We start from the raw sequence: 24,446 nt of genomic DNA, 5'->3' as shown, positions 1-24,446 counted from the left end.
CTTGCAATGGCGAACATGAAGTCCCCGGTAGGGGTGGAAGATGAGGCTGGTGAAGGGGCGAAGAAACTAGGTCTTGCCGATTTCCACGTGACAAGCTGAGAAGCTGCCTTTTACCCTTTGAGTGATGGGGAACCATTGCTACAACTCTCACTACATTTTTGTGCTGTTTTCCTCCCATTCTTTTTTTGTTTTTCTTTTTGAATAGCAGAATCTTTCCCCACCCTTCTCGCTATCTCCCTACTCCTGACGAGACACCGCCTTCCTTCTTCTGCAGCCGGCCAACAAAAACCTGCTTTTACAAGATCCGCGGCTTTCCTCCGGGTCCCGCGCCCCGGTGCCCCAGTCGGAGGCCACACCCCCATGGCCACGCCCCCGATGACGCGCGGCGCCTGGTGCGTGGGGATTCCCGCGGCCGTGGCCACTACCCGGCCTGCCCCGCGGCAAGATGGCGGCCTGAAGGCAGTGGGCAGCGGCAGAAAGTTTGTTGTGGGATTGGATTAGTCGGGCTGGGAGTCTATGCTTGTAGGGGATCGTGAGGATGCCAGCGGGGAGTTGGGGCAGAGGGAGTAGCTCTGGGGTTGAGAAGAGGAAGTGGAGTGGTGGAAGGTTGGAGGCAGAGAAAAAAATGAGATAGGGATGGAGGGGAGGGGGCCTAGATTCCAGTGGTAGCCTTGGGGGAGGGGATGCCAGGCGGGGAGCCAGAAGTAGGTGTGCAGGGAGGGAGAAGCCGAGTCACGAATTGGAGCGGAACTTCTTAGCCAAGAGTAAAAAAGCCCGGAGCGTGGAGTGGAGGCCCTAGTGCAGGCTGGTGGGAGAGGAAAAGGGGTCTTTTCCGTGGAAGAGAATAGTAGGGAACGGAGGAAGAGAGACCTGAAGGAAAGAGGGAACTAAAGCCAAACAAATGACCCTCTTCTAGACTTAGATCAGCCTTTCCACAGTTCTTATAGCAGCATCTGCCCCAATTTCAGCTGAAGACTCAGGGGCCCCAGGGATTGGAAGAAATCACAGTGCCTGCTTGGAAAGAAGAAGAGATAGCGACTTGCCCCAGCTCAACCCCAGAGCGGGTAAGGTGGCCTCCGTTGACAGGCTGGCATGCTCCCTGGAAGCGGGATGCATGGGCTCCGAGTGATGCTGAAAATCATTTATTCTGAGAAGGGCGCTCTTCTCTAGAGGCTGCCTTTTGCCTGTGGTCCCTAAGTTAGTCTTCTGCTTAGATTTCATGCTGATTTGTTGAGAGTTGGGTGTAGTACTGTGCAGGCACAGGTGAATGTGGGCAAAAGCCTAGAGATCAGACTGAAAATATTTTAACACAGCCCTGTCACAAGCAGTTTCCTTCAGGGTCACTGTATTTTCTTTGATCTCCCCATCACATCTTCAGTTTGGTCTCTTGCCCAAAGTGGAGATTTGTGGGTGACAGATGGTGAGTAACCATAAGAAAACAAACTTCTGGTTGGTGTCCGTTAACCATTTAGGCACCTGCTGTCACCGGTTTCTGAATTCATTCTTGCCACATGTCTACCTCTTTTGATCTTTTCTTTTGGTAAGAAGGGCTCATTTATTTGGGCCTGTGTTATTTGGGGATGTGGATTTGGTGCCTAGGTGGGGTCAGAGGAGTGAGGCAGGCAGGTTGGGATTAGGGAGGAGAAACCTAGATCAGTTTATGGTAAGAGGTCAGGCTGACAGGTGCAAAGCTCTGCACATGTTTTTCACATCATTCTGTTCCTGAGACCCCTGATATTTGAGAGTTGCTTTACAACCTGGAACAGTGTGATGCAAGGAAAGGCTTGTAGAACTTGCCTTTTTCTCTTCTGGTAGTTTTTTCCTCTTCTTTTATATCTTCCTATCAAACGACATTTAAAAAAAATTTTTTTTTAAGTTTTGGGGACTTCCCTGGTGATGCAGTGGTTAAGACTCCGTGCTTCCAATGCAGGGGTCGTGGGTTCGATCCCTGGTCGGGGAACTTAGGTCCCACGGCTATGTGGTGTGGCAAAAAAAAAAAAAAATCAGTTTTATTAGCAAAACTAAGCATGGCTTGAGAGATAGTGGACTTGGGTTTGGAGGAAAGAGAAGCGGTTTGGAGGCACAGAGCTCAGTGAGTATGGTTCCCACTCCTTTGATGCCCTTTGGTTATGCCTAAGCCAGAATTAGAAGCATGCTTCTTACTGGAACGTGTTTCAGGGCAGCATCTGCTCCATGGTTGGATCAGCAAGTCTGATTTGATCTAGGACTGCTTACTAACCATCTTCTGCTCCCTACTCTCAACCCATCCGTGCCTCCAAAAGTCTTACTCCAGGCAGACCAGCCTAAGTCACTGTCTAGACTAGCTTCAGTACCTTCAGGTGTCTGAAGAACTGGTGTTGTTATTGAGCTATGACTTCATTTCTGGAAGGTTGAAAAACTTCTCTTTCTGAGAACAATTTGTGGATGCCTCTAGGAGATTGTGACCAGCAAGGACACTGGTGAGCCAGTATAGAGATTAAGAGCCCTGACGCTGGAGCCAGATTGCCTGTCCAGATCTAGACCTTGCCATTTGTGACTCTGTGACCTTTAGATATTGCACAGCTCTCTGCCTGTACTTTCTCATCAATCAAATAGGGATGGTTGGAGTACCTATCTCACAGAGTTGTGCGAAGGTCAAATAAGTTAGTACGTTAGTGTATTTAGAACAGTGCCTGACATTCGGTATATATATTTGTTGTTGTTATGCTAGTCAGATCTCAGCCCTAATTTCTGCTTCATGATTGAACTTGGTGTCTCTCTGTGGCGGACCTGTACGGGTTTGAGCTGCTCTCCTGATGTGAGAAGACGATAGTATAGATTTTACATATAGTGAGAATATCCTCATTAAGCTATTTAAAGTGATATTAAAATGCCAGTGATTTCCTGTTTGAAACTCTGAGGCTGTAGAATTATCAATTTGCCATCAAGTGATGAAGATAATAATAATAGTGCTTAATGAGCAGGTTCTGTATGCTTGGCACTTTTGTAAGTGCCTTATCTGGATCAGTAGTTTAATACTGTTAGTATCCCCATTTTACAGAAGAGTAAATAGAGGTGCAGCATTGTTAAGTAATTTGCTCAGTATCACCCAGGTAGTAAGTGGCAGAGCTGGGATTTGAAGTTAGGCAGTCAGGCTTAAGCAGTTGAGCTTTTTCTTTTTTTTGCATTTGGTATGAAGTTAACTTTTAAATATTCCTACTGGCAAGTTGTGTCTCTTGTTTGCTTGTCATGATGGTTAGATGTGAACCCATATTGTAGTAAACACTTTTTTGATTGTTTAAAAAATGTTTTAGGAGTTGAGCTTTTATCTCAGCTCTCCCCTTCCTCTCAGAGTTAATAACCCGTGCAGGCACTGGTGGGACTTCCCTGGTGGCTCAGTGGTAAAGAATCTGCCTGCAACAGAAGAGACCTGCGTTTGATCCCTGGGTCGGAAAGAACCCTGGAGGAGGGCATGGCAACCCACTCCAGTATTCTTGTCTGGAGAATCCCGTGGACAGAGGAGCCTGGCGGGCTACAGTCCATGGGGTCACAAAAAGTCGGACATGACTCCAGTGACTTAGCACACACACAGGGGCTGGTGTAGGAGTGCCCTGTGCCATGTTCGCCAAGTCTAAACTCTCTCATCATGATTCAACTTGGTGACTGCTCTTTGGAAAACTTTGAGCTGGCTTGGGTGAGATCCATTCTTGAGATCCATTCTTAGCAGGCATTGAATGTGTCGGTGTTTATGTTAGTTCATGTAGATGTAAATATAGGCTCATTTCTGGCTATGGTTACTGACATGACCGTTGAAGGAACCATAGTGTTAAACTCATAGACAGTCTACATGCAGCTTTCTTTAAAAAAATAGCAAACTACAAAAGGGGAAAAACTGTGGTATTAATGTGAGAGGAAGTTGGAAAATAAATGTGCTTCTGCTGAAGCTTGTGTTGTAGAGGAAGGCTCTGGTGCCATGCGCAGGTCTCTTTTCCTTTAAGCCAGGCAGGAGGCAGAGTATGTGTAAGGATTGACTGACGACTGGCTTTCCTTTGCCCGTGTTTAAGACTCACCCTTCCCTTCCTTCTGAGTCATGCCCTGTCTATTTAACACGCGCCCTCAGGGCCCATCTTTTTCTTTAACAAATGACTGTTCACTCTGCCGTTAGGGCAGGCACACGCCTGGGCTCATGGTGTCGGGGGCTCAGGACCTAAGACTTGCCCTGTGATGAAATTTTCTGTCTGATGAAATTTTTTGTAGCATGGCACATGTGATTTTGAGAGCATCTATCGGTCTCTGCTCCCCTCCTCCACCAACGGAGGATCCACAGGCCTCAGGATGGTGTGCTTTATCTTGACTTGCGCTGCAGTCAGCATGCTGAAACGTGTCATCTCCATAGCGTACATGTTTGTGTTTTGGTAAAAGTTCTCTGACTTCCTAGATCCAGATCACATTTTAGCAAACGATTGAACTTCAGGGCGAAGGCTGATGGATTTTGAGCCAGTTCTCCCCTGTTACCGTTCTCTTTTTGTTGTTGTCTAAATCAGTTTGTTCTCATAACACCCTGTATTCATTTGTTATCGTTGAATCAAATTCCTTCACCTCCTTTTCGCCATCATATTTGGAGTGCCAAGTCCTATGAGTAAACTGGGCCTTCATTTCTCCAGTAGGATTCATCCTCTTAACAGCTCTTTTAAAAAAAAATTATTTTAAAATGTTATTATTAGTTTTGGTTGCACTGGGCCTTTGGTGCTTTTCAAGGGCTTTCTCTAGTTGCGGGGAAGCGAGGGCTGCTCTTTGTTTTTGTTCATGGGCTTCTCATTGCAGTGGCTTCTGTTGTTGTGGGACAGGGGCTTAGTTGCCCTGTGGCATGTGGAATCTTCTCAGATCAGGGCTTGAACCCATGTCCCCTGCATTGGCAGGCAGATTCTTATCCACTGTACCACCAGGGAAGTCCCTAACAGCTCTTTAAATTTATCTGGTTCTCTAGCTTCTGGGCCTTGGTACATGCTGGTTGTGCTGCATTCCAGGCTCCCTTTACTTTCTTTATTGCTCTTGCGGTCTCATTTTAAAAGTCACTTCCTTTGGGATCCCACTGCCCTTTACTGTCCTTCTGTGCTTACTTCTGTTTTAACACTTGGGATATATTATAATTGCCTGTTTATTTGTCTGACTCTCACAGATTGTAAGTGCCCTGAGAACAGACACTGTGTCTTACTATTGTACTCTAGTGCAGGGTGCGTAACAGGTGTTTTATAACGCTGTGGTGCATACAGAATGAAAGAAATGTGATGGGCAGTCTCTCCCTATTCTATCTTCCATGCTGCTGTAAAAATTAACTTTCCTATAAAAAAGTATTGTCTCTTCCCTTTAGGCCATGGTTTCTCTCTTGTTTGGGATAGAGTCCACAGTCTTTAGCCTGGTGTGCCAGAAGGCCCAAACTCGGCTCTCTAGCCTGAGTTACTGCCCCTCTGTTTCATCTGTCCTGTGTTTCCTTGCTCCTGAGTTTGCTACTGCTCTGGACCTTTCTGGACATTTGTTTACTTTTTTCTTCTTACTTGTGCGTTTCACCCTCTGCATCATGCTCTCCTCTGTCTCTGAAACTCTGCTCACCTCCTGAGACCCAGTTTCTCTGTCACCCTAAATGAGAAGACTTCCCTGCTTCCCTTTCTTCCTCTTGGTCCCTCCAGCACTTTGAACCTCTGTCCTGACACTTACCATGTTGTCTACCTGTTTACCTGTCTGTGTCTTCCACTGAGCAACAAAAAAAGGTGAGACTGGGGACTAGTGTCAGTGTGCAAAGGAAGTTTGTTGATGCTTCTTCCCATCTGTTAGGGTGAAATGACTCCTTTGCTGGATCGTGACAAGCATGTGAAATTAGCAGTGACTTTGGTGGATATAGGTAGGGGTGAGTAGGTAGCAGATTTGTTATGTAGTTAAGGCTGGAGATGACTAAATGGGGTGGGTTTTTGCTGCTGTTGTTCTTTTATTAAACTTTTGTATTGGAGTATGGCCAGTTAAAATGTTATGATGATTTCATGTGGGCAGCAGAGGGACTCAGCCATACATGTGCATGTATTGGATGGGGTGTTTGAGGATTCATGTTCCGTGGTGTTTGAGGATCCATGATCCTTGTTTGTGGACTGAAAAATGTTGTGTGAAGCTGGTAGTCTAGGCTTTGAGAAAGCCAGACTTCTTGTCCCAGTTTTTCTTTTTTTTTTTTTTTTTGAGGGGGGGCTTTGATGATCTTGTGTCACAGAACAGGCTTATGAACTCAGGTGCTCCCCAGAAATGGGGCGGGAGGCTGAGGGTCGCTGTCCATCCTTTGGCTTTTTGTTTTCAGTATAGCTGATGGGAATAATTCTTCAGCACCAGTTCTGAACAAGCACCAGAGAAGTTTGTTTCCAGAAGTCTAGACCTCTTAATTGTATAATGCCGGGCTGCACTCCAGTGGGAATTTGCAAGCACAGGAAGATTCGTCTGGGTTCTCGAGAGGGCAACCTTTCTGTCTGGTCTTTAACTCCCTGCCTCAGCCAGATGCCTCTGCTGTTTGCTCTTAGAGCACTCACCACACTGTGATGCAGGGGGGCTGTTAACCTGTCTCTCCCCACCTAGGGGTCTTTCTTTGAACCTTCTTAGGGGCAAGGTCATTTATTAAAGGCTGAGCGTTTAGTTAGCCCCTACATAGGAGGTGCTGAGCAGTCCTGTTCCCAATCTAGTCCTTTCTTGGACTAAAGCAGATAAAGTCTATCTGGTGAAACTCTTTGAACTCTCAGGAAGGAAGATCCTGCATAAACAAAAGGTGATAGTATTAACAATCGCCTTACTAATTATTTTCCAGGGTTGAGTTAATGTGGTTAAATGATCTAGGTGCTTCGCTTCAGTTGCCTCCCTCTTCAGCCTTCTATTCTAACCACACATTCCTAAGCCGGCCGGAAGGAGTTAAAAGAGGAACTGAAGTGCACACAGGTGTATTTTCTTGGTTAATTAGCATCCTCTTAAAAAGGCTTTGGCTGCCGGCATCCTCTTTGTTATTCACTGAGCTCCTTTTAGTGCCTGCAGTCACCTGCTGGCTTTTCTGTGGTATCCTTGGTCCTCCCTTGGTATGCTCCACGCTCACAGCCAAGACATCTTGGTACAGCTTTGTTCACTCCTTGTTCACACCTAGAAGAACCACAGGGATGGAACCAGTAGTTAGAGGTGATTGAAGGAGTTTTCCCTGGGCTTTGCCCCTCATCTCTTGGTGTGGGGTGCACACTGCAATGTGGCCCATCTTCACGATGGCATCTTGGCAGGAGTGATAAGCTGCGTTGTACGTTAAGCAGATTTGAGAGCAGATCGGATGAGCCAGCTGAACTGGATTGTGTTGTGTGCTTTTAGGCCTCAGAGGGACTGAGTCTGGTGAGTGTCCGTGAGTAGAAGGGTGAGACTTTCTTTGTTTGGTCTGTCTTGTAAGTGCCAGCTGTCTGCTAGGTGACATTTGGGATCTATCAAGGACATGGCCCCCTATTTGTGAAGCACTTTTATGTTCTCATAATAAACCGGCAGAGAACTCCCTGAGGGGTGGGACTACCTTGCGGAGAGTCCACCTAGACCTGAAAGCCCTGGGCTAACCAGCAGGTTAGAACTCTGCACTTATCACCTTGGGTACTTAGCAGTGGCCTCTTTGCCCCTTTCCAGGTAAGCCAGATGGGGAATTAAGTCTCAGATGTCTTTGAGGGTCTTTACATCAGGGCAGAATTGTCATCGCTTTCCTTGGCTCCCAGGAGAAGACAGCTTTGCAGGCTTTGCACTGGAATTGGAAATGGAGGGTTCTTTCCCCGTGCGTCTGTGGCCTTGGGCAAGTCTCTTGTCCTCTGTGTCACTTCAGAATGGGAGAACTCCACCTGTTCCGTGGGCCTCACTAAGCTACAAGGATCGAAGGAAATACAGTTGAAGGGAAAGCACTTCTGGAAGGGTACAGCACAATGCAGATGGAGTGATTTTGTCCATTTGTCAAGGAACAGTGCACTTTCATCATAAACATGGTGTATCACCACATTGAGAATACCAATTGTACAGAAAAATATACAAAATTAAGAATAAAGTAAAAAGACCTTCCCTTTCTTCTCCCACTGCTCCTGTCTAAGCCCTTTTCCAAAGACAGGGTATACTGTTAACCATTTATCCTGTATCCTTCTAATCATTCTAATGTATTAATACTTCCAGACATTCCCCATCATGTATTGCCTGTAAAATAAACACAACTCAACAGTAATACATATTGTTCTTCAGCTTGTTCTGCCCTCCTAACAATTAACCCTGGGTGGGGCGGGGAGGGGGGAATTAGTCCCTGCTGGAGCCTTCGAGGAGCCCAGCTTCAGCTTCCCATCTAGCTTGGTGTGTTCCTGGGGGGCTGGCTGGCTCCTTGGGAAGGTTGGAGCAGCTTTCCCAGAGGTTATTGCCGCAGCAGACACCCTGCTTATCTCTGAGGGATTGTCTTTTATGCTGGGATGAAATTTTCTGGTAGTAGTGCCCTGGAGTGGGAATCAGGATGGGTGCGGGTGTGATGTGGGCACCAACACCCCCGGCTCACATGTGTCTCTCTCCTTCACTCTTCTTTCATCTCTGGAAAGGGAGGAGACTTACCTGATTTCTCAACCCCTGCTGTCTGAAACCTTGGATTAACCAGGTCACCTGCTGCTCCCCGTTTGAAAAACAAACCAGACCCAGCTGGTGCGTGTTTGTTTATTTATTTGTATGTCTGTTTCGAGGATTCAGAAGGTAGTCTGCCCATAGCCACACTTCCTTGCCAGTCCGGGGAAGAGGTCAGAGCCCACAGGAAGAGTTGGCGTCTTCTCTGCTAGATGGCTAGCTCACCCTTCCTGGTCAGGCCTTGGCCTTTTGACTGCCAGGGCTGTCAGAGCAAGGCGGGGAGCCCAGCGACGGGGCAGTTGGGAAGACTGTTGGAGGCTTCTCTTGCTTGTGTTCATTGTTGGCCTGCGCTCGGGAGAAGCCAGGCCTATGTGTGGGGCCAGGGTGGTCTCTGCTTTCCCCTTCCTATCCCGAGTCATCTCATCAGACTGAACGGGGGTCGTTCTCCTGCTTTTTCCCTGCCAGCCCTTTTCCATGAATCACAGGCAGTATTTGCTGATGTCTGTGCTGTAACTTTCCTGTCCTGCGTCCCCAGGGGTCACATCTTGGCCAGGGCAGGGGGTCTCTGGGACTCCACTGCTGTGGCACATTTGCCTTGAGATCTCCAAGCCAGGGTATGTCACTTTCCCTGGGTGATTCTGGAGGCTTCAGGGCAGAGTGTTCCCTGGGCTAGCTGTGTGAGAACCTTAGACTTTCTGGGCTTTGTCACCCTGAGGGGGTGGGAGAGTCCCTCTGGGTCTGGGGAGCCTGACTGTGGCCTAGCCCTTACCCTTGCCCCGTGGGTTCCTTTGGGGCCAGCTCCCTTGGCCCTTTCTGAAGCTAAAAGGTGGCAGAGTGTCACCCGTTCCCTGGGCTGGCGTGGCTCTGGGCCGGGCACACACTGCCCCATTGTGCTGTGCTTTTCCATGCAGCTCTTGTTGGAGCCTCTGGTCCCTGAGCCAGTTCTCTCCCGGCGCCTTTCCTCGGAGCCCGTGGGAGGAGGTGGGGTGGACTCTGCTGGCACAGGCTTGGGCGAGGTGGCAGCTGCAGCTGTGGGTGGCTTTGTTCTTAGAAGCAGCTTTCAGGGCTGTGGTCCAGCCTGGCAGCGGTGTTCCGGGAGTAGGTGAGACAGGAGAGCTGCCCCTTGGCAGCAGTGCCCCCTCACTCTCGTTCTGTTGACAGCCAGAGAGCCTTGCTTCCTGGGGTCACCAGCCGGGCTCACTGCTTGGCAGGGCGGGTGCTGTACTTCCCTGAGGCCTGCCTTCCAGAGGGGAGAGGCCCGGAGGGTCTGGCGGTAAGTCCAGAGGAGCGTCCCTATCAGGAGAGGGCAGTGTGTACCCGCGGGCATCCTGCAGCCTGGCATTCCTTCTGCTCTCTCTTTGCAGCTCCGGAGTTGGGCTGCTCACAGACCAAGCTGTCTGTTTGTATGGAGTGCCTGGAGGGCGTCTGCCATGAGTCTGTTGCTAACCGTGCTAACCAGGAGAGCTGGCTGGTTGGGGAGAAGACACTAACCCTGTGAGTCTGACCCGGGCCAGCTAACCGACCCTGAAGGTGCCTGCAGCCACGCCTCCCTCCTCCCTTCCTGCCCCTGGCCTCCGCCCCTCTGCTTACACCCGCTCACTTGTCCTTGCTGCTGGGTTCCCTAGGTGGGGCTGTGCACAGGCACCTGTCCCCCTGCCAGCCGGCTGCTGGACTCTGCCCCTCTTCCTCCCCTCAGTCAGTACTGTGTCTCTCAGTTCTCCCTTAGAACAGCATGTCTCTTTAATCTGCTTTTATCATCATGGAGTTTGAGAACATCCCTCAGTTACCATGCTGTTGGTTTCATGCCTCATAGAGACAGATGGAGGGAGAGTAGGAAGGGAATTTTCTGTTAGACTAGAGAGTTTCCTCCCTTTATCAAAAGGGGAAGATGATGGACAGTCCCTTGGCAGTCCAGTGGTTAGGATTCAGTGCTTTCACTGCCGAGAGCCCAGGTTCAGTCCCTGGTCAGGGAACTAAGGTCCCTCAAGGGCATGGCCAGAAGAAAAAAGGAGAAGGTGATGTCCCCCTTATTCTCATCCCAGGATAAGGGTTGAAACTGCAGGTTCTTCTTGGGGACCGGGAGGTTGAGGAAAATCTTGGCCTGGCTGTGAGAAATGGCCTGAGCAGAGGAGTGAAGCTATGTCTGAAAGCTGGAGCCCAGAACCGGATACCCATCTGAGATGTCGCTCCCGTTGGCGACCGTTGCTCTGGGAGGTGGGGTGGGAGGAGTCAGTCCCCCCACCGCCTTCCATGTCTGGAGCTTCAGGTGGACTTTAACCGAAAAGAGCTGGGAAGGGCGCTTTAGCCAGAGGGGGCAGGACCTGGCTTTGGACTCCACAGTGGGCCTGAAGAGGCATTGGCCTCTGCTTGCCATGGAGAAGCTCCCAAGCTCCCTCCTCCCTCCAGGCTTGGAAAGGAGAAGGGGGGTCCAGAGGTTGCAGGACGGCTGACTACGTGGGGCTCCCTGGTGGTCTGCAGAGGTAACTGTAGACAGACCCTGTCTGCCACCTCTGGGAGCAGTGGCCAGGGAGGGGGGCAGACTGTGGTGCGCTAGATAGGGGGACATGAGACCTGGAGGCCCTCTAAGCCACCTCTGTTTCCCTTGAGCCAGGAGGCAGAGGGCGGGAAGTTGCCTGCGCCCACGGGGTGGGAGTGTGTAAACAAGAGAGGGTGTAGAGGCTCCGCGGATGGTGTGGACCCTGAATAAGGAGTTAGCAAACTGGAGGGAAAGGTTGAGGGCAAGAGGAGAAGGGGGTGACAGAGGATGAGATGGTTGGGTGGTGTCACCAACTCAGTGGCTATGAGTTTGAGCAAACTCTGGGAGATCGTGAAGGACAGGGAAGCCTGACATGCTGCAGTCCATGGGGTCGCCAAGAGCTGGACACGACTGAGCAGCAGCCCCTGGAGGGGCCTGTGGCGTGGCTCTGACCAGGAAAGCAGAAGGGGTGAGGAATGGAGGGTTGGTTCTTCCTGAGCGGAGGGCATGGGGACAAAGGTCAAGTGCTGCTTCTGATCCTGGGGACTTTTGAGCCCTCCCTTTGGGTGGGGGTTGGTTTGCTTGGATCATCATCATCATTAGTCTTCAACCCCTTTGTTCCTGTCAAGTGTTGGCTTGAACAAGAGGCCAGGTGGATAGACTTGAGGTATTTGCTCTGGTGGGGAGCCAGGTAAGCTCTCACAGATCACCAGCACTAGTCTGAGACCTCAGGATGACTCTGGGGCAGAATATTCCCACCCATTCTGGTTTTTAAATACCTGTAGTCTGTTCCACTTAGAGTGGGCAGGGGGCCAGGTTAGGGCCGCAGGCAGCATGTCCTGAAAGGGTGGGGTCGTACTTTCTCAGAGGGGTGGCAGGCCTGCTTGGGGGAGGGGCAGTGGGGCTGGTCTGGGCACAGACTGGCATCTTCCAGTCTTGTCATCAGCCCAGAGGAGAGCCTGCCCCGGCCCCACCCGTGTTCTGCTGGCTGCTTGCCTGCCACGCGCCCAGGATCGCTCAGGGCTTTGCTCAGGTATCTTGGGAACAGCTGCGCCGGAAACTGGGGGCCAGCGCTGGGAGGACTGAACCCGCGCTGCTTCAGTAAGCTCGGCTCTCTGTGCGGCTGTTCACTCTCAGTCAAGAGGGAGAGGAGCCATCCTGATCAGGGGTGGACGTGGGAGGGGTCCTCATGGGCAGTCTCTGGACCCCCTGCTGGCTCGCCTGGTTAGGGGGCTGGCCCTTGCAAGGTGGTGGTTTGTGCTTTTTGGTCCTTAGTTGGAGCCAGAACCCGGATTTCAGAGGCCTGAGAAGCAGTTGCACTGTAGGAGTGTGTCTTGCCCCCTACCCCACCCCACCCCGTGAGGCGTAGCTTCCTCCAGGCCTGCAGGGTTCAGAGACCACTTCACAGCTGAGGACCATTCCAACAGGGCAGGCGCTCGTCCCTGTGATCACACGCTCCTGTTTAGTGGTTCACCGGGGCTTTAGGAAGGGCTCATATTTGGTTTTGTTATTAATTTATATCCTGCTGGGGTAAGACAGCATACAACACAGCTGGGGTATTCTGAAAAGGGGCCAGTTTTCCTTTCATTTTAAAAGCAGCAGTGACTGCTGCCTTCCATTTGACTTTCTTTGCCTGAATTATGAAAGAAGAGCATTAGTTAATGATTTTTGTGATGTGTGTGCCTTCCCTGATTCAGAAGATTGGGTTCATTGGCCCCTCAAGGTCCTTCACTTGCTTGGTTTCAGTGACAGCTGGGGACAGAGGCATCAGTAAGTACAGAAATGCTGAGCCCAGATAAACTGCTGGGGTCATCATTTCTTAAAGAGAATGTGGGTGATGGAAGTGGCAGAGGCAGGCGGTTTCCTTGGGTAGGCAGCTGAACTGGGTAGGGGGCAGGGGTGTAGTACAGAATTTGGGGGCTAGAAGCAGACCTGGGGGCTGTGGGGGAGGGCAGAGTTTCAGCCACACCTGTTTTGGATTCATTCGTCCCCCTCCGCTGGGGCAGCATCGAGGGGGTAACCTCTGAGCAGAGAGAAAGCTGGATGCTGGGAGCCCCCTTCCTCTCCTGCACCTTTGATTTTGACCTGGGCCTCTGGCAGACCCACAGAAGGGATGGCAGAGGGAAGTAAGAGCTTGTCCTTGGCTCTTGGAATCAAACCTTTCATTGTTGCCTCTTTGGGTGTTTGCAGGGAGGAGGAGAAAGGATAGCATTTTGGAGAGAATCAGATTCTGAAGAGGGCTCCTCCTCATCCTGCTCCGTCTCCAACAGCGTCAGGACTGACCTCGGTGGGGGCCTCTGGTCACATCCACACACACTCCATGTCCACAAAGGGGAGCGAGTCGGAGAGCCATCCCCTGGTTCGAGAGAGGAGCTCGGCAGATTTTTTTGTCCTTTGACTAAAGGATACTGCTCAGCTGGCTCCTGGCATATATTGCTCCTTATATCTGTCTCTGATACACGCTCTGCTCAGCTGTTCAGTGGGTTCAGAGCACAGGTTCACTGTGCGTGCCGAGTCCCATTTCTAATGAAAGTAGACTTTGTTCTCTGGAGGCAGCTAATCGTGCCCGTGGGCTGTAATCAGGGAGAAGGTATTTAATACAGGGCAGGAGGCAACAGGGGCCTGCGCCGACTGGCAGATTGCAACATGGCAATTACAAGGCTATCACCCCCTCCTTCTACTCCAGCAGATACCGGTTGAGTCCTCTGAACTGCTCCTGAGTAAGTGAAGAATGAATACTATGCAGGAGAGGAAGGAGGAGGCGGGGTTAGGTGGGGTGGGGGCTGTGAGGAGAGCTGCTTTGCTTTCCTTTCTCACCCCGCCTCTGTGATGCGGGTGGGGTGTCTCCCTCGATAGTGCCTGCAGGTGCAGCCTGCAGGTCAGCTGGGGGGGGTTGAGGGGTCTCAGCCTTTCTCCCAGAAGAGCTTCCCTCATAGCTCAGTTAGTAAAGAATCTGCCTGCAATGCAGGAGACCCTGGTTTGATTCCTGGGTTGGGAAGATCACCTGGAGAAGGGATAGGCTACCCACTCCAGTATTCTGGCCTAGAGAATGCCATGGACTGTATAGTCCATGGGGGTCGCAAAGAGTCGGACATGACTGAGCGATTTTCACTTTCACTTTTCTCCCAGAGCACGGCTGTCATACAAACCCAGCCTGAGATGAGGTAGCCCACGTCCTAAGTCCTCTGCTTCCAGTTCCTTGAAGCTCAGGTAGTTTGTGGTGAGGGGTGGGAGTGGGATTATTCCTCGTCAGTTTCTAGACTTTCTAGAAGACCCTTCTCATGGAGGTGCCCTGGAACCAGCGCAGCATCTAGAGGCTAAGAGACCTCAAGGGCTGTCTGCCCGCTCCTCGTGGCCTGTGGCCCATTTGGACTTGTCTGGCCTTCCCTGGGGGGCTCTTTTTCTTGATGTGGGATTAGGAGTCGACCTAAGGTTGAAACACTCCAAAGCAGCTTGGAGATCTGTGGCTGAAGGCTGTGTGGCCGGGGAGGCGGCCTCTAGGAGCTGGGTCTCCCTGGAGGGGCCGCTCTGGTGCTTTGTAACCTGCCTCTCCTCTTCTCCCAGCTGTGACCCTGCTGCCCAGCTGCCACTCCCTGTGTCCTCCAGCAGGCCTGGCATCGCGCTCACCCCTGGGCTGACCTTCTCCGCAGTGCCAGTGGCCTGCCACGCCCATGTTTGCCTGTTCAGTGCTGGAACAGTGGTCCCCTCCAGGCTGGATCTGGAAACCTTAGCAGACCTCAGGAGTTGGAACCAGGGCCCCAACGTGCACTGGAATTTAGGGATGTGGGGCAGAGTGTGGCACAGAGTCTTCCTCCTGGACTTATGTTGGGACCACTGCGGCTCCCTGGTGGGCTGTCCTCCCTAGCAGGGTGTGGTCTTCTGCTTCCCCGGTCGGGAGTCACATCCCTCCCTGTGACTGCAATATGTATGAAAAGAGCGGGTTCTGGCTGGGGAGAGAACCTCCCGAAACCACTGTCCTTTATCTGAGAGTGCTAGTCTGCACTTTGACCCATCTCACTGCTAGCCACATCCACGCTATCTGTCCCCTCAGCAGGCCAGATTATCTGGCCATGAAAGCCCCAGGAATATGAGCTGTGGGGCCATGAGGTTGAGACGGGGCAGGATGAGCTCGTAGGACACGTGACAGCTTGAGCTGGGGCAGCAGGACATGGAGTGAGGCCGCTGCGTCTCTGCACGGGAAGAATGATTAGATCCCTGGGCACGTCAGTGTCCTCTGCCCACTGCCCACACCAATGTCCCAGGGCCTGGAGGACAGTGTGGGCGCTGGCAGGAATAGGGAGGAGGGGGGAAGGCAGAGGCCGGCTCTGGACTTCACAGGCGCTCCTGGCTACCAGTATCTCTCACTCCTGTGGTCTGACTCTTCCTTTTCTGACATGTACACACCGCCCCCCCCCCAACTTAGACCCCCTGAGTATCCGAACCCAGGTGCCCGGGCTGGCTTGGCACTTTCTGGGCCTGTTCCCTGGGCCAGAGGAGCGTCCACCCAGGGCCCCACTGAAGGGGTAGCCCCAGGGAATTGTGGGGGTGACTTGTTTGCTCCCCCACACCTCAGGAATGTGCTGTCCCTTCAAGCCTGCCCGGATTCCTGTGCAGGGAGTCAGCCCGACACAGCCCGCTGCGTGTGCCCTGTGGGGACACGCTCTGCCTCGCCATCAAAGGGCTGGAGGCTGGCGGCTCGTGCCTGCTGCCACACCCCAGAACCCCACACCAGAGGCCAGGCTGCCCAGACAGAGGGGGGAGGCCACTCCTCTTCCCGCCCTCCCCACCCCCTCACCGTGCCTCCCGCCTCAGGCCCTGTTGGAATGTGACAGGAGTCGTGGCCAGGGCATGTCCCGACAGCAGGAGCACATGCTTTAGCCCGCAAGCCTTCCCTCAGCCCCCAGCTCTGGTTAGGTGGATGGTGGAGGCAGAACTGCTAATGCCGGAAGGCCACCTGAGGTTGCTGCCTCCACCGGTCCCTGCGGCGGCTGCGGCAGAGCTGCTACTGCCCGGAAGGCCACCTGAGGTTGCTGCCTCCACCGGTCCCTGCGGCGGCTGCTGCCCCCGTGCTGCCGCCCAGCTCGTCACAGGCGGGGGAGGTTGGAACCCCAAGAACTTGGAGCGGGCCTCACAGGCCACTCAGTCCAGCCACCGCTCTGCAGATAGAGACAAGCTTATCCAGTGAGGCAGGGACTAGCCAGGGCCACACCGTGTGTCAGAAGCAGCCCTGAGCCCGGAAGCCAGGTGTCTCAGCTCCCCAGACTGGGGCTTCCCACACAGGCCTTCCCAGCCCGGGCGCTATCAACATTGTGTGCCAATAATTCCTTGTTGTGGGAGGCTGCCCTGTGCTTTATAGGATGTTTAGCAGCATGCCTGGCCTCTACCCACTAGATGCCGGTACCACCCACCCCTGGCGTGACAACCAAAATGCCTTCAGATATTTGCCAGATACCAGGGGCGGGGAAAGAAGGGGGCCAGGGAAGACCAAAGTCACCCTGGTTGAGAACCGTCATTGCTCTAAAATGCTGCCTTTTCCAGTTTTCTCTCCTGGACCTACCCCTTCTCCCCACACAGTCTGTTCACCTCTGTTGTCCATAGAACTAGTGCTTGGGCTCTTCTGGAATCATTGGTAGGAGGTTTCTCTGCCCCCCACCCCCCACCAAGCATCTTTTTCTAGGCTTTTTCCTGGTGTTTTCTTCTGCAACCCATGTCCCCCAAATCTCTGAGGAGTTGTTTCTAGACTCTGAGAGGCCCTGGAGATGAACAGGACAGATATGGGGTAGGATAGGGACAAGACCAGACCAGACCTATTCTGGAATCAGATGTGTGGTAAGCCAAGACCACGGTCACACAGACACACCTGTGTCTCCCTGGGCCTGTGATACCATTCATGGGGAGCCCAGTGCTTCCACTCCGGTCCAGCCTCCACGGCTCTCCTGCCCAGCTCTCCTGGGGGCACTGACAGATAGGCGCTGACACCTGGTTTCTTGTTTTCTTCCCGTCTCAAGTTTCAGGAGCTGTTGGCCAGAGGAAGTGGCCGGGCCGTGGGATGCGGAGAGCCACAGGCTGACTCCTGGACAGCGGAACAGAGAGTGCTGCCAACAGACGGACGGTATGTTCATGGTGAGGCCTGCGCCCCCACGGGGCTTCCTCCTGGGGAGGCTGGCAGGTGAGGGGGCAGCAGGTGGCCCCTCTTGGTGGGGGCTGGTGAAGAGAGTGGTGGAGGCCAGACAGGCTTGACCTTCAGGGCCCCCAAACCTGGTGACGCCCCGCCCCACAGGGTCCAGGCTGGGCGTACATCTCAAGCCCTTACTTTCTGCTTACACTTTGCTTTAAAGCTAACATTAGTTGAGCATCTGGGTGCCAGCTTCTGTTATTAGTGCTTTCCATAATCATTACAACAACTCTCTGAAATTGGTTGTTGAAATGAAACTCAACCTAGAGCAAACTGGCGTTTGGAGAGTCGCTCTTCCCTCTGAGGCGACCCTCCCACGCCTGCAGGGGCCAGGAGTGGGGCACTCCTCCAGCCCACCGCACGCTCCCTGCGCCCAGGCCCTGGGCCCTGCCTTTCCCCTCATGTGTTACCACTGGCCCTGGACCCCTCTCCTGTTCACCATTGACCTACAGGCAGTAACACACCAGAGTTGAGCACTTCAAATAACCCTGGGAGTGGCCCAGGCCTGTCTGCCTGCCTGGTGGCTCCTACGTGTCCTCTTTCTCCCTCAGTTCAGAAGCCTCTTGCGACGTCTCTGAGCCTCCTCCCTCCTTATTTCCTTCAGCAGGTTGAAGAGCTCTCGCCTCCCAGAATGACCAGTGCAGCCCCTGCTAAGAAGCCCTACCGTAAGGCACCACCCGAGCATCGTGAGCTGCGGCTGGAAAGTCCTGGCTCCCGGCTCGAGCAGGAGGTCAGCAAGGGCGGTCCCCCTGCCCCAGCTGGCAGATGCAGGTCCCTGAGGCGGGGGGCCTGGCTGTCCTGAGGGGACGTCTGGTTCCCCTAGTTGGGGTGAGGGTGTGGTGTTGCTGGTACCCACTTGGGCTCTCAGCTGCCGCCATGCTTGTGGGGGGCCATGCAGACTAATGGGGGATGGCTGTGACACGTCCACATGTCCAGGAGCCCCAGAGTCTGTAGCTCAGCCTACTTGATGTGTGCAGTGTTATTCTTGGTGTGAGAGGCCGCCCCCCAGACAGAGGTGTCTGACCTACCCGGAGCCTGGGACTCTGGCCCTCCCCTGGTGGACCAGAGCTGTTCAACCTGCAGCCCCTCTGGGCGCCGTTAGGAAGCTCCAGCTGCTTGCCCTCAGACAGTTCTTCACTGTCCCTGAAAGGCTGATGACCTTCGTCCAGCTTTGCTTTGTCGGGCTGACATTTATCAAATATGTGCTCCCTGCTAGAACTGCATTAGATTCTTAGGAGGCCTTCTTCACGCACCTGCCAAACATTCTCCCGATCGGTTTTCCTCCCTCGTTAAGCTCCTGCAGGAGGAGGAGAGTTTATTCTCCTTGATACTGTGTCTCTACCCTGTTGAAGTGCATGGAGCACATTTAGAGAACTTGAGAGATGGCCAGCATGTGCCAGGCGCCCAGGGCAGAAGTGCCATCCACGACTTGCCCATTTTCAGTTTAGGAAACATTAAAAGGCTAGACACTGTGTGAGGTGCCACCCTCTGGACACTCCCCCAGTTTTGCAGATGTGGTCTCTACGGTTCAGCAAAATTAATGTAACCAGTCCAGGTGTCAGTGACTCCCAGGCCCATAGTCTGGGCCACACACCTCATTATCCTGCCTGTGATGAGCGTCCTGAAGCTGTGAGGCCAGTCAAATGCCACTCAACATTTCCCTCCTGCCATAGCGCGGGCTGGCTCTGCATTGTGATTGGCCGAATTCTAGCCCTTGGGCTTGTGACCCGTGTGGGGGCTTGAGGAGGATGCTGCAGGAGGGAGAAAGCAGGATGAGACGCTTCACTCCTTTCGGTCCGGGTTATCCCAGAGGTCCTGCACTTGTGCCTCCCGAGCCTCAGTGAGGGCCCGATGCTGCCCAGGGGTCCGGAGGGCTTCATCAGAGCTCTGGACCCTACTCCATCTAACCTGGCTTTGTCACTTCTCTGGAAAGTCTTCAGCCTTGCCTGCAGGGCCTGCTAGGAGCCCAGTGAACAGCTGAGAGTCTCTCTAGCCCAGGGAGGGATAGCATGGGTACCAGGACTCATTTGTGGTTGGCTCTAGGACTCAGAGGGGTTGGAGCTGGTGTGGGGAACGGGGAGGGTTGGAGTCTGGGTGGCATGGGCGAGAGTAGTCTTGTCTGGTCCAGAAGTTACTCGATGGCCTCCATATCTGTGGGGCCCTGCAGCCCACTTGTGCCAGACACATCTTGCTGCAGACATGACCCTCTCTGGGGCTGTTTGGAGGAGGTGGGAGTGAGCGCGAGGCAAGTGATCCAGAGCTGAGCCTCACGCTTCTGTTCTTTTGTGCACAGGAGCCGCTTACTGACGCGGAGAGGATGAAGTGAGTAGCTGCTGCCCAAGAGCCTTCCCCGCCTCAGCTCTGTCCCCTTAGCCCCAGGCTGTTGGGCTTTTCCTTGGATTAGGTAGAGGTAAAGGTTGGGGAATTTTAGGGACTCTGGAAGGCAGCTTGAAGTTTTGGATATTCCTTCTGGAAAAAGATTTGTTTCATGAGAACCTGGCATCGGAGAGGTGAATGGCTCTGAGGGGCCTGCTCTTGCCAGAGTTCTTCCCCAGCTCCCGGCCCTCCTGTGCCAGCTGTCTGCTCGCAGCCCTTTCCGTCAGCTCCGTGAGGCCTCTGGAGAGCAGGGCACTCCTGGGCTGGGTTTCCACGAGTTAAATAATGGAGCAGCTTGACTGTGCAGTGGAGAAACTGGAGCTGGGGGCCGTCTGGCTTGGGTTGTAACCAGAGACAGATGGCAGCTGTGGCCCCTGCAATTCTGTCTTCTCCAGTGAGGGGGCCCGACTGTTCCCCTCCATCCCCTCTGCCTCCCCCACCCTTTGGCCAAGCTGTGTTCTCAGGACCAGCAGGCCTATGGGATACACTTCCCCAGACTCAGGCTGAGTCTCAGGGAGTCCCGGCCCTCAGCTGCCTGTCCTCCTGTCACCCCTATTTCCTTCCTGAATCCAGCCTGGGACTCCAGGGTGGCCCTTCCACCTCTGATGCCCCTCTGCCCTTGATCCCTCATCCTCCCAGGCTTTTGCAGCAGGAAAACGAGGAGCTCCGCCGGCGCCTGGCCTCGGCCACCAGGCGAACTGAGGCTCTGGAGCGCGAGCTGGAGATCGGGCAGGACTGCCTGGAGCTGGAGTTGGGCCAGAGCCGGGAGGAGCTGGACAAGTTTAAGGACAAGTTCCGCAGGTGTGGGACGGGGGCTGGGACACGCATGCATGCACCTCCCCATTCACGGGGTTGTCAGCCAGGAGTGGCCTCAGAGGTGATCCGATTCTGATGTGAAAACTGAAGTTCTGGAATGGACACCTGCCCAAGATCCCACATCAAGAAGGGGCTGAGCAGGGTCTGAAGAGTGGCATCTTGACCTGGGGGTCTGCCCTGTGTTCGTTACAGGCTGCAGAACAGCTACACGGCTTCCCAGAGGACCAACCAGGAGCTGGAGGACAAGCTGCACACGCTGGTAATCTGTCGAGGAGGGCAGCTTGGCTGGCGCTGCACTCACAGCATAGCACGGGGCTGGGACTCGCCAGGGCCCCCCCGGCCCCCCCACCATCCTGCCTTGGGCTCGGGAGGGGGTGGCTGTGGTGGGGAGGGGCCTGCCATGTGCCGTGCGAGTCAGGATTGTCCTAACGCTCACACTGTTTCTCTTCTCTCGTCTTCCCCTCATGCTGCCACCGTTGCTGCTGTACTCTTCTCTCAGGCCTCTCTTAGCCACAGCTGGATTTTTGCAGTTGCGTCTGAGTTTGTGTTTTCTCCCTTGCCCTTGCCTCCTCCTCAGCTGAGATCTGGGATGGCTGGGGCCTGGCCCTTGCCCTGTGCCCCCTCCTTTCCTCCTCATGGGAGGCCTAGTCAGCAGTGAGTGCCTCACTCCTGGGGGACAGCTGGGGAGCCTGTTCTTGGCTTGGGCAGAGGTACTGATTGATGTCACCACTGAACACTCACAGCCTCTCAGCTGCAGTGGCAGCCAGCCCCAGCCACTTGGAGGAAGGGGGCCTGTGGATCCAGTCCCTGAGCTGAAGATCAGAAGACTGCAGCTCCCTCCCTGCTCGACTAGATAATCTCACAGGCGCCCCCGGCTGCCACCCAGCCCCGCTCCGTGCCCAGCTTCCTCCCCCCACCCAATAGCCTGGTGCTGTAAACAGCTACATGCAGCATAGGCCTGAGCCCTGGGTCTGCAGTTCTTGGCCTCTCAGGGTGGAAGCTTCCTCCCCTGGTGTGTAGGGCCCCTTGAGCACACCCAAGGCTGGGCAGCTCTTAGACTGCTCTGCTCTGGGCCCTGGGCAGCTGTCAGTCATGTTCAGAAAGCCCCTGCCCCACAGCCCGCCTGCACTGCAGGAGAAGTGTCCGGTCTCCTTCTGTCTGTCCATCATCTGTCTACTCCATGTGCCTTGGCTGCCCTAGCACCTGTGGCTTCCTGTGTCTCTGGGCTGGGAGGAGGGGAGGAAGGACTGGCTGGGGCCTGGGTTGGGTTCACTGTGAGTTTCATGCCTCAGATTAAGAAGGCTGAGATGGACAGGAAGACCCTGGACTGGGAGATTGTGGAGCTGACCAACAAGCTGCTGGATGCCAGGAATACCATCAACAAGCTGGAGGAGCTCAATGTATGGGCATCTTGGGGCCTCCCTGCCTGTGCCACTGTGTCCCCACCCTGCTCCCCAGGTGGGGCCAGGCTCTGAACTGCATCTGTGTCTGCAGGAGCGGTACCGGCTGGACTGCAACCTGGCCGTGCAGCTGCTCAAGTGCAACAAGTCCCACTTCCGTAACCACAAGTTTGCTGATGTGAGTAGTGTGCCCTCCCAGCCAGTGCCCATCCACTCTTTCTAGGACCCCTCCAGCTCCAGTTTCTACACCTCTCTGTCCTGTCCTTGCACCTCTGGCTACCCCCCTTTCTGCTTTGCCTTCCCCTCGCCTTCCTGTTTCCCCTCAAGCCAGGCAGCTCAGCCTCTGGTTGGTGTCCTGCATGCTCTTGAGGGCCTATCACTAGGGGCAGGGTGAGACTGGCCCTATGGGTATTTCTCTATGGGAACAGAGATGGGGAGAGGGTCTCAGTTTCCAGATCTGATGCAGGAAGGAGGGCATGCCAGAAGTGTGGGCCATAAGATAATTGAGAGAGTCCTTTGCTCCAAGGGGAAGCTCTAGACCCCAGAGCTCCTGCCTAGGGCTGACAGGGTCGACAGAAGGGGTGGGCCTTAGCACCAGTTCTGGGGTCAGATCCTGGCTGTGTTGATCAAAAGCTTCAAGTCATTTCACTGCAAAATGAGGATATACCTCAGTGTGCTGTGAGAACAGGTGATAGCAAAGTGCCCCGCACACTGTGAGGAGGGAGTCTTGCACATGGCAGCCTTTATTTTTGCCCTGAAGCAAGCTGTCTTAGGCTGGGATCTTTCATGTCTCTCTTTCCTTCTCTCGTTCCTGTACCCCAGCTGCCCTATGAGCTGCAGGACATGGTTCGAAAACACCTGCACAGTGGTCAGGAGGCCGCCAGCCCGGGGCCTGCCCCCGGCTTGGCCCCTGGGGCTGTGGTGCCCACCTCGGTCATTGCCCGTGTGCTGGAGAAGCCAGAGTCTCTCCTGCTCAATTCAGCCCAGTCAGGCAGCGCTGGGCACCCCTTGGCTGAGGATGTCTTCGTGCATGTGGATATGAGTGGGGGTGACCCGGGTGACTCAGCTAGCCCCCCAGCCCCGAGCAGCCCCAGCCCCCAACCCAATGGGGAGTGCCATTCCCTGGGCACTGTAGGGGGCTCCCCGGAGGAGGAGCTACCCCTGCCGGCCTTTGAGAAGCTGAGCCCCTACCCAGCCCCATCCCCGCCACACCCACTGTATTCTGGCCGCAGGGTGATTGAGTTCTCTGAGGATAAGGTGCGGATCCCCCGCAACAGCCCCCTGCCCAATTGCACGTATGCCACCCGCCAGGCCATCTCCCTGAGCCTGGTGGAGGAGGGCAGTGAGCGGGCCCGCCCCAGCCCGGCACCTAGCAGCCCTGCCTCGGCCCAGGCCTCCCCCCAGCACCAGCCCCGCCCCGCTCCGCCGGTGCTCAGTGCCCCGGCCAGCTCTGCCAGCTCCGAGGAGGACCTGCTGGCCAGCTGGCAGCGGGCGTTTGTGGACCGCGCTCCGCCCCCGGCCGCTGTGGCCCAGCGCACAGCCTTCGGCCGGGATGCACTCCCTGAGCTGCAGCGCCACTTCGCCCTTGGGCCCGCTGGTGGAGATGAGGAGGTGCAGGCACCATCGTCCCCACCTGGTGAAAGCGGGCTGCTGCTGCCGCTCGAAGCTGACCCTGGCTTCCCCAGGGGGGAGGATGAAGAAGAGCTGAATCTGCCCATCAGCCCAGAGGAGGAGCGCCAGAGCCTGCTGCCCAGTAATGCTGGCACGGAGGAGGGGCCCGGCACGCCTCGCGCTGAGGGCAGGGTGTGGGCACTGCCCAGCTCCAGCCGCCCCCAGCGAAGCCCCAAGAGGATGGGGGTGCACCATCTGCACCGCAAGGACAGCCTGACGCAGGCCCAGGAGCAGGGCACCCTGCTGCACTAGTGCCCGGCTCGCCTTCTTGCCGCTGCTGCACAGGGACTGCAGGGCGCTCCTGCCCTTGCAGCTCAGGGTCTCCGCCCAGCCCAGGCCCTTGACCTCTGCTCCCTGCGCGAACAGGGTCAGGCCGCACCAGGCCTTTCAGCTGCATTGACTAACTGGTATCAGCTGGCCTCGTGGTTTTTCCCTCCTGGAATATTTATTCTCCAATGGTAACGTGCAGCTGGGGCTCATGACCTTTCTTCCAGTCAGCTCAAATCGGTCTGTTCTGGGGAGCTGAGGCCTTTATTACATCAGTGTTTATCCTCCTTCCTCCTTTCATAGCCACCAGTTTTTTTTTCCCCCCGAGTGTAAGGGGTCATTGGGATTATTAACCTCTAAATAGTTCTAGTTTTTGACCGGTTTCTCTCTCCTTCAATCCCCTGCACGAGCTGTTGCCTTCACGGGGTCTAGCACAGCAGGCCCTCAGGGTGCGGGAGAGGACTGACTCAGGGCTCCTCAGCTGTTTCCTCCTCCCTCTGGGAGGGAGAAGAGGGTGGGATTCAGGGGCCTTAAACTGGGCTCTAGGTGAAGCCTGGCCCCACTCCCAGCCTTGGCTCTAGACTGTTACTCCCAGCACTGGGAAATTTTCACATCGGTAACTATTTTAAAATTAAATAAAACTATTTTACTGGAA

At 54.4% G+C, this 24,446-nt stretch overlaps 1 protein-coding gene and 1 long non-coding RNA gene across 22 annotated transcripts; both read left to right on the top strand.

Moving 5' to 3' along the window:
- Positions 1-394: 394 nt before the first annotated feature.
- TJAP1 (tight junction associated protein 1) lies at positions 395-24,446 on the top strand. 21 transcript variants are annotated; one of them, XM_020914115.2, is made up of 14 exons: positions 395-479; positions 969-1,064; positions 8,592-8,691; positions 9,772-9,883; positions 9,975-10,104; positions 17,095-17,209; positions 17,866-17,991; positions 19,555-19,583; positions 20,277-20,438; positions 20,646-20,712; positions 20,953-20,982; positions 21,746-21,853; positions 21,948-22,031; positions 22,676-24,446. In XM_020914115.2, the coding sequence occupies exons 5-14, from the start codon at positions 10,016-10,018 to the stop codon at positions 23,774-23,776; spliced, it is 1,911 nt and encodes a 636-aa protein (XP_020769774.1). In that variant the 5' UTR covers positions 395-479; positions 969-1,064; positions 8,592-8,691; positions 9,772-9,883; positions 9,975-10,015; the 3' UTR covers positions 23,777-24,446. The 21 variants fall into 21 exon arrangements, with proteins under 21 accessions (XP_020769774.1, XP_020769778.1, XP_020769775.1 ...); XM_020914119.2 differs by lacking the exons at positions 8,592-8,691; positions 9,772-9,883; positions 9,975-10,104 and adding exons at positions 13,773-13,806; positions 14,216-14,296; XM_020914116.2 differs by lacking the exon at positions 8,592-8,691.
- Positions 12,129-13,587, top strand: LOC139031429 (uncharacterized). The gene is made up of 2 exons (XR_011483906.1): positions 12,129-12,856; positions 13,277-13,587. It is a non-coding gene; the product is annotated as an uncharacterized lncRNA (long non-coding RNA).

This window comes from Odocoileus virginianus, chromosome 27, assembly GCF_023699985.2.
Source record: "Odocoileus virginianus isolate 20LAN1187 ecotype Illinois chromosome 27, Ovbor_1.2, whole genome shotgun sequence".
NCBI classification, from domain to species: domain Eukaryota; kingdom Metazoa; phylum Chordata; class Mammalia; order Artiodactyla; family Cervidae; genus Odocoileus; species Odocoileus virginianus.
Note: the sequence above shows the minus strand (reverse complement) of the source record. Positions and strands in the feature narration are given on the sequence as shown.

Excerpts from the sequence above, each read along its gene's own strand:
- TJAP1 (XM_020914113.2), top strand. The coding sequence starts at position 9,516 with ATGCAGCTCTTGTTGGAGCCTCTGGTCCCTGAGCCAGTTCTCTCCCGG. Across the intron at positions 19,584-20,276 it reads ACTGACGCGGAGAGGATGAA|GCTTTTGCAGCAGGAAAACG; the intron begins GTGAGTAGCTGC and ends TCATCCTCCCAG. Across the intron at positions 22,032-22,675 it reads GTAACCACAAGTTTGCTGAT|CTGCCCTATGAGCTGCAGGA; the intron begins GTGAGTAGTGTG and ends CCTGTACCCCAG.